This window comes from Phalangium opilio, unplaced genomic scaffold, assembly GCF_054372755.1.
Source record: "Phalangium opilio isolate 3A_F unplaced genomic scaffold, DU_Popi_V2 ptg000019l_1, whole genome shotgun sequence".
NCBI classification, from domain to species: Eukaryota; Metazoa; Arthropoda; class Arachnida; order Opiliones; family Phalangiidae; genus Phalangium; species Phalangium opilio.
This window is the reverse complement of record NW_028324152.1, coordinates 1,120,602-1,129,238: the sequence shown is the minus strand read 5'-3', so window position 1 is coordinate 1,129,238 and position 8,637 is coordinate 1,120,602. Positions and strand designations below refer to the sequence as shown.

The 8,637-nt window shown below is 42.4% G+C and overlaps 1 protein-coding gene across 1 annotated transcript; it reads left to right on the top strand.

Moving 5' to 3' along the window:
• The first annotated feature begins 2,956 nt into the window (after positions 1 to 2,956).
• LOC149697753 (uncharacterized) lies at positions 2,957 to 4,201 on the top strand. Its single transcript, XM_089867241.1, has 4 exons — positions 2,957 to 3,121; positions 3,184 to 3,282; positions 3,345 to 3,552; positions 3,780 to 4,201. Exons 1-4 carry the CDS (start codon positions 2,957 to 2,959, stop codon positions 4,199 to 4,201), a joined length of 894 nt encoding a protein of 297 aa, XP_089723367.1.
• Positions 4,202 to 8,637: the final 4,436 nt, after the last annotated feature.

Sequence of the window (8,637 nt, the reverse complement as noted above, 5' to 3'; positions counted from 1 at the left end):
GTCAGTAGGACGTGGTCCTTATCGTGGTTCGGGGTCAGTAGGCCGTGGTCCTTATCGTGGTTCGGGGTCAGTAGGTTGTGGTCCTTATCGTGGTTCGGGGTCAGTAGGTCGTGGTCCTTATCGTGGTTCGGTGTCAGTAGGTCGTGGTCCTTATCGTGGTTCGGTGTCAGTAGGCCGTGGTCCTTATCGTGGTTCGGTGTCAGTAGGCCGTGGTCCTTATCGTGGTTCGGTGTCAGTAAAACGTGGTCCTTATCGTGGTTCGGTGTCAGTAGGCCGTGGTCCTTATCGTGGTTCGGTGTCAGTAGGACGTGGTCCTTATCGTGGTTCGGGGTCAGTAGGCCGTGGTCCTTATCGTGGTTCGGGGTCAGTAGGTCGTGGTCCTTATCGTAGTTCGGTGTCAGTAGGACGTGGTCCTTATCGTGGTTCGGTGTCAGTAGATCGTGGTCCTTATCGTGGTTCGGTGTCAGTAGGCCGTGGTCCTTATCGTGGTTCGGTGTCAGTAGGCCGTGGTCCTTATCGTGTTTCGGTGTCAGTAGGCCGTGGTCCTTATCGTGGTTCGGTGTCAGTAGGCCGTGGTCCTTATCGTGGTTCGGTGTCAGTAGGCCGTGGTCCTTATCGTGTTTCGGTGTCAGTAGGCCGTGGTCCTTATCGTGTTTCGGTGTCAGTAGGCCGTGGTCCTTATCGTCGTTCGGGGTCAGTAGGTCGTGGTCCTTATCGTGGTTCGGTGTCAGTAGGTCGTGGTCCTTATCGTGGTTCGATGTCAGTAGGTCGTGGTCCTTATCGTGGTTCGGTGTCAGTAGGACGTGGTCCTTATCGTGGTTCGGGGTCAGTAGGTCGTGGTCCTTATCGTGGTTCGGTGTCAGTAGGTCGTGGTCCTTATCGTGGTTCGGTGTCAGTAGGTCGTGGTCCTTATCGTGGTTCGGTGTCAGTAGATCGTGGTCCTTATCGTGGTTCGGTGTCAGTAGGCCGTGGTCCTTATCGTGTTTCGGTGTTAGTAGGCCGTGGTCCTTATCGTGGTTTGGGGTTAGTAGGTCGTGGTCCTTATCGTGGTTCGAGGTCAGTAGGTCGTGGTCCTTATCGTGGTTCGAGGTCAGTGGGTCGTGGTCCTTATCGTGGTTCGGGGTCAGTAGGTCGTGGTCCTTATCGTGGTTCGGGGTCAGTAGGTCGTGGTCCTTATCGTGGTTCGGGGTCAGTAGGTCGTGGTCCTTATCGTGGTTCGGGGTCAGTAGGTCGTGGTCCGGTGTCAGTAGGTCGTGGTCCTTATCGTGGTTCGGTGTCAGTAGGCCGTGGTCCTTATCGTGGTTCGGTGTCAGTAGGACGTGGTCCTTATCGTGGTTCGGGGTCAGTAGGCCGTGGTCCTTATCGTGGTTCGGGGTCAGTAGGTTGTGGTCCTTATCGTGGTTCGGGGTCAGTAGGTCGTGGTCCTTATCGTGGTTCGGGGTCAGTAGGTCGTGGTCCTTATCGTGGTTCGGGGTCAGTAGGTCGTGGTCCTTATCGTGGTTCGGGGTCAGTAGGTCGTGGTCGTTATCGTGGTTCGGTGTCAGTAGGTCGTGGTCCTGATCGTGGTTCGGTGTCAGTAGGCCGTGGTCCTGATCGTGGTTCGGTGTCAGTAGGCCGTGGTCCTTATCGTAGTTCGGTGTCAGTAGGTCGTGGTCCTTATCGTGGTTCGGTGTCAGTAGGACGTGGTCCTTATCGTGGTTCGGGGTCAGTAGGCCGTGGTCCTTATCGTGGTTCGGGGTCAGTAGGTCGTGGTCCTTATCGTAGTTCGGTGTCAGTAGGTCGTGGTCCTTATCGTGGTTCGGTGTCAGTAGATCGTGGTCCTTATCGTGGTTCGGTGTCAGTAGGCCGTGGTCCTTATCGTGGTTCGGTGTCAGTAGGTCGTGGTCCTTATCGTGTTTCGGTGTCAGTAGGCCGTGGTCCTTATCGTGGTTCGGTGTCAGTAGGCCGTGGTCCTTATCTTGGTTCGGTGTCAGTAGGCCGTGGTCCTTATCGTGTTTCGGTGTCAGTAGGCCGTGGTCCTTATCGTGTTTCGGTGTCAGTAGGCCGTGGTCCTTATCGTCGTTCGGGGTCAGTAGGTCGTGGTCCTTATCGTGATTCGGTGTCAGTAGGTCGTGGTCCTTATCGTGGTTCGGTGTCAGTAGGTCGTGGTCCTTATCGTGGTTCGGTGTCAGTAGGTCGTGGTCCTTATCGTGGTTCGGGGTCAGTAGGTCGTGGTCCTTATCGTGGTTCGGTGTCAGTAGGTCGTGGTCCTTATCGTGGTTCGGTGTCAGTAGGTCGTGGTCCTTATCGTGGTTCGGTGTCAGTAGATCGTGGTCCTTATCGTGGTTCGGTGTCAGTAGGCCGTGGTCCTTATCGTGTTTCGGTGTTAGTAGGCCGTGGTCCTTATCGTGGTTTGGGGTTAGTAGGTCGTGGTCCTTATCGTGGTTCGGGGTCAGTAGGTCGTGGTCCTTATCGTGGTTCGGGGTCAGTAGGTCGTGGTCCTTATCGTGGTTCGGGGTCAGTAGGTCGTGGTCCGGTGTCAGTAGGTCGTGGTCCTTATTGTGGTTCGGTGTCAGTAGGCCGTGGTCCTTATCGTGGTTCGGTGTCAGTAGGCCGTGGTCCTTATCGTGGTTCGGTGTCAGTAGGACGTGGTCCTTTTCGTGGTTCGGGGTCAGTAGGCCGTGGTCCTTATCGTGGTTCGGGGTCAGTAGGTCGTGGTCCTTATCGTGGTTCGGGGTCAGTAGGCCGTGGTCCTTATCGTGGTTCGGTGTCAGTAGGCCGTGGTCCTTATCGTGGTTCGGTGTCAGTAGGCCGTGGTCCTTATCGTGGTTCGGTGTCAGTAGGCCGTGGTCCTTATCGTGGTTCGGTGTCAGTAGGCCGTAGTACTTGGTCACGTTCAAACCATTTGTAACACAAAGTAAAGTGCCAGGAAGCGGTTCTCTTACAATATATATTGCCCATTTTCCCGACATGTCAGATGAGAGTTGCCATAGTCCACATTCGATTATCCATCTTGAAGGAAGAGAAACTGCACCACTTAAACAAGTCGTTTGGAATCAAGGACTTATCACTTGTATTAGATGTCACACATCGCTGGAATTCCACATACGACATGCTCAAAAGGGCTCTGACTTTGAAACCGGTAATGTTATGCATATTTCGGAATGTACTTATGTGGTTGTTTTGTAATGCATTTATATATAGTCATTACAATCGCTCATGAGAAGTGAAAAGGACCTCCTTAAATATAATGTTTCTGATGCAGAATGGACTCAAATCAAAGAATTTGTTGACGTCTTGAAGGCAAGTTAACGCTCATTGACATACGTTTTAAAATCGTCTTATGTTTGTAAAATATATCCAAGGACTTCGAACTGGCAACAAGACGAGTATCGGTTTCCAAGTACCCTACCATCTCAATTGTTATGCCTGTTTATCATTGGCTGCAGGACAGGTTAAAGGATACAATAAGCAAAACTGATGGACCTCTAAAAGAAGCTTGCTGCCTTGCCCGAAATAAGCTAGAGGAATATTCCGAACAATCTAACGTGGAGGCTCAGTGGATAGCAATAGGTTATAAAGACGAAATAGGAAACGTACTTTTACTCGCAATACGATCTCGTCCCACAAAGAAAGCATGTCATTATATTCATAGAAATAACTTTATTTTTATGAATATAACCACACGCTTTCTCTGTTGGGTGAGACGGCACCTCGAGTAAAAGTACGTTACCCTCAATGCTCTATTCTATGGCCCACGGTAACTGTTGATGTCGCTACAATATTCCTTCTATCGGCAGTTGTAGATCCAACCCTCAAACTGGATTTCTTCAAAGATCATTATGATAAAACATCTGTGAAGAATATTAAATCTGCCGTTTTAAACACGTTCAACAAGTTTTATGACGCAAATAGCGGTCCGGCAGAATACCCAGCTTATGCTTCGGACAAATGTAGTTCAGACCTAAATAATGCAATGCTGTCGGTATATCCTAAGCGAGCCAGGAAATGTACCAAAGGTTCAGAACTCCTACTATATTTAAAGGACGAACTAGCGTCACCAAATTCGGATATTCTTGAATGGTGGAGGGTAAGTGGCATAGGAAGGTTCGATTATTTCCTGTTGAGTATAAAATTAGGGGTGTGCGAATACCACTTTTTGGGTATCGAACCGGTTATCGAATACCAAAAAATTTTCCTTATCAAATACCGAATCGAATAGTTTATTCCAAATCGAATAACGAATAGTTGGGCCTTGGTAATTTTTTTCCTTCCCGATTAATCGCGAACAGTTAAGCCTAGTAACCGCGAATATTTAACCCTAATATTCGCGAATACTAGGCCAACTATTCGCGGTTAATCGGGTAGTAACCCTAATATTCGCCAATAAAATTACGAAGCAAGGAGAAGAACATTTAGAAGCTCCTAAATTTCAAAATACCTCTCCTCATTGGTGGTCAAGTATTTCTTAAAATTTTCCTATGCACTTGCTGGTAGTTTTTGATGGGAGACAAATAAAATTGGGATGATATTTTTTTAAATAAGGTGGGTCTCTCTAGTGCCAAGGACCAAAATTTATGGTAGTCGAACTTTAACCGAATAGTCAGTTCGGTATTCGATATTCGAATCGAATAGTGAAAATAGGCTTATCGAATACGAATCGAATTATTCGGTTCGGTATACGATCGAATTATTCGATTGAAACGGTTAACCGCACACCTCTATATAAAATGTCAGATGGCAATAGAAACTGAGATCTCTCATCACAAACAAAACCAAATTCCAATCCAATTTGTCCCATAGATTAATGAAACAAAATATCCCAATGCTGCCACAATGGCGAGGGACTATTTGTCAATCCAAGGGTCATCCGTGCCTTCAGAAAGAACGTTTTCTAAAGGAGGAAACCTAGTATCACCCAAGCGTGGATCGTTAAAGCCAGATACAATTTCAGCCGTTATGTGTTTGAAGTCATGGTGGACGGCTTCACTATAATGCTTGTTATATAATTACAAATATGAACATAATAAAACGTTTTTGAACCTATTGCTAATCCTTCGCTGACTTATTTGAAAATAGGTGCATCATGGTTTATACAGAGCTTTAAATCGCGTTAACGTTAGCAAGTAACTATCCAGTGTTTAATTTGTGTACAAGCGAGCTGGATCTCCGCACTATTCTTATGGATGGTTACGTGGTAATAGATTAATACGCTATTATTGTAACACATCAGTTACATGAATTCGTAGAAAACAATATCTTTGCGTGTAATTTACTATAAATCTCATCTGAATTTACTAAGGGAAATGGTGTTGTTCATGAATATATGAGCGAATATTGGAAATGGGTGTTTTATTCATCGTTATAATATTATATACATCTGCTTACGCATATATATATTATTGTTCATAAACAATTCATATTTGATTGGTACAGCTTGTCATTTTCTCCGTTTATATTTCCTTACGGATAGAATAGCATTATCAGTTATTCATAACCCTTTGTCTATAAGTAATTTGTACAAGAGACTATGAGTAATTTAATGTAATCTATAACAGAGTCCAAGCCCTAGAGTGACTGTGAGAGAATTGTGGTGAGGTAACATTTTTCTTTCTTGTATTTTAAAAGGATGGGGATTATAATAGTAAGTTTAAGCATTGCATTTAATTGTACAGGTAAGGTTAAGCTCTGTGAATTGTGGTTTATGTTTGCTCGATATATTTAAAGTGAGAGAGAGGATTTTAGTATTGCCTTAATTTAAATTGGAGGTTTAATACTCCCTTTAAAATTCCTGTCACCCGTCAGCAATAAGGGTTTCACTTGACGCATTTTATCTCACTCCCCTAATTCAAAATTCAAAGTAATCGAGGGGAATTTTTAAAAGCAAAAGGAACTATATACCGACGTAATATTTGGAAAGGTGGTGTTTATTATTAGAAGAACTTTTGACCTTCCTTATCTGATTGAAGTCCGACAGGCTTAACATTTTCAAATTTCCCGCCAGAAATTTCCGATAAAAAAATGGCGCCGAGAAGAAAAGATGACGTCAGAGAAAAACAAAATGGCGCCCAGAAAAAAAATGTCGTCGATACCATCGATACCATTGAATACCACTGAGTTAGAACCTACATTTACAACCAACTCAAACACCTGATCCATATATATATATATATATATATATATATATATATATATATATATATATATATATATATATATATATATATATATATATACATTGTGTAACAATGTAATATTTTAGAATTATCGGAAAGAACATAATGCCGATTTTATAAGCATTATTGCTGTTTGGTTGAATTCGTGTACATGTGCCAGGTCCTACGTGCAGGTTGACTCCTCTTGATTGAATGCCGACTAATTTCTTCCTCTAAAAGAATATTTTAAATTATTTAAGTGCTAGCACTTGTCATGTAAGGAAACTTAAAAGAAAAAAAAAAGTTGTACAAGAACAGCTATTCTATAGTGATATGGAGCACCAATTTGAAATAAAGAAAATGTAAATCCTAAATACAAATTCTTAAATCCATAGAGTATTTTCAATAAAGGCATGCAAGACTTAAGTTCGTGAAATTGTATTTTTAAGAAACTAAGACCTTATTTGAAATGACTCTTTCGTATACTTCTAATTTCTTATCTAATGCGGTACCCAAATTTTCAAGTCTGAAAGGCTCTCTTGGCAAAATTCCCCGGGACATTTTCCTTACATCCTCGGAAAGAATGCAAAATAGCCCCACTCGCCAGTACTCTCTAGACAAAACCCTCCGGTCATAATACCCCGTCGTAGTGAATAGTAAGGTCGTAAAATACTGCAGGCTTTTGTGTGAACTGGTTCTGGTGGCGTAATGTATAAACCGTGCTTTTCGGTTTTTTATCGTAAACACATTTTGGGGAAATTTATCCTGTGGCTGGTTGTATCTTGTCATCAACATCCATTTGGCTATTGTCCGGGGAATTTTTCCCATATGTAAGGGGAATATGTCCTACATTCTATCTAACCAGGCATAGAGTTAATTAAATAAAACGAAAATTTTAATCTCTGGACATAAATAAACAGTAAAATTTAGGAAAAACAAAATTACTGCCTATACAAACAAAACACAATAATTTAAATAAAAAAGGATAATTGTAATTGATTTAGTAATAGAACTTATAAAATAATAATCGACAAGCTCAGAAATCTTACCAACTTTGCAAAACACAATGTCCAAAAATTAAAAAAAAATATTCGCAAAATAGGCATATTATTATTATTTAAATGAAAATATTAGAGATATCTTACATGCTCTGCAAAACACAATGTTTAATAATAAAATAAATCGGAAATATGATTTAACTAGTCTTTTTACATATTTAAAAATTATAAATCAAACTCTAGACAATTAAAAAATTAATTTTTGCAATAAACAGAGAAATCTTACCGCCTATATAGACAAAACGCAATAAAATAAATATGAATAGTTGTAATCAAATTAGGAAAAGAATGGATAGATTGAATTTTAGAAGTAGGAATGGAGAACAGAGTAATGTGGGCGCGTCAAAGTCCTGGACCCCCCTCCACGGGACGGGGGAGGGGGTTAGGACTGTTCACGAGCTCGAGCCAGCTCGGGCTCGTGACGAGCGAGCCGAGTTCGAGCCGAGTTCGAGCCCAGCCGAGCCGACACTTTTGCGGCTCGACTAATTAACGAGCGAGCTTTTTTATGGTCGAGCCGAGCCGACAGGTATCGAGCCACTACGACTAGCGAGCCGGCTCGCGAGCTAAGTCACTGAAATATTTCTTTCCTTTCAGTCCTTCTTCTCTCCACCAATAGCGTTCCATTGTATTTTTACATGAAATAAAGCGTGGGAAAAATCTTTCGTCTCTAACCCTGAGCATATTTTACCGAGCGGGTTTTACTGAACCACTACATTCCTAAACATGGGATGGTATTTATAGTCGTTCTCAAGTTTGACGTTGGTAGTAGCAATTTTACTAAACATGTATATATTAATCGAGCCAGCTCGGCTCGAGTCGAGCCGAGCCGCCGTTTTTTTGACTCGAGCCGAGCCGAGCTTTCAAAAAGCTCGCTCAGCTCGGCTCGTTAACAGTCCTAGGAGGGTTATGAAAGAAGAGGCAGGACATAGCGACAGAGGTAAAAACGAATTACGAATTTTTTTGCCGTTCCTGTCAGCAACGTCATCAAAACGTAGTTTAAGTGAGTGAGCCAATAAGATAATTTAAACTTTTCGTTACGTGTTGGTGGGAGAGGCTCTATACTGAGCTATGAGTCGGACTGAAGCAAATACTAACCGTTCTCCATTCCTACTTCTAAAATTAAATCTATCCCTGAATTAAAAACTAGTTTATTGATGAGCTCAGAAATCTTACCAACTTTGCATAACGCGATGTGCAAAAATTAATATATATATATATATATCGTTAAAATAGGCATATAGTTTATAAATAATCGAAATAATCCAAATAAAATAAAAGATCACATTCTATGCAAAACACAATGTTCAAAAATAAAAAATATAAAATATACATGTTATCAAACTAGGCACACAAATAAAAAGTAAATATTTGCGGTAAACTGGGCAATCTTACCGCCTATACAGACAAAACCAAAATGTTTAAAATAAAAAATAATTCTTATCCAA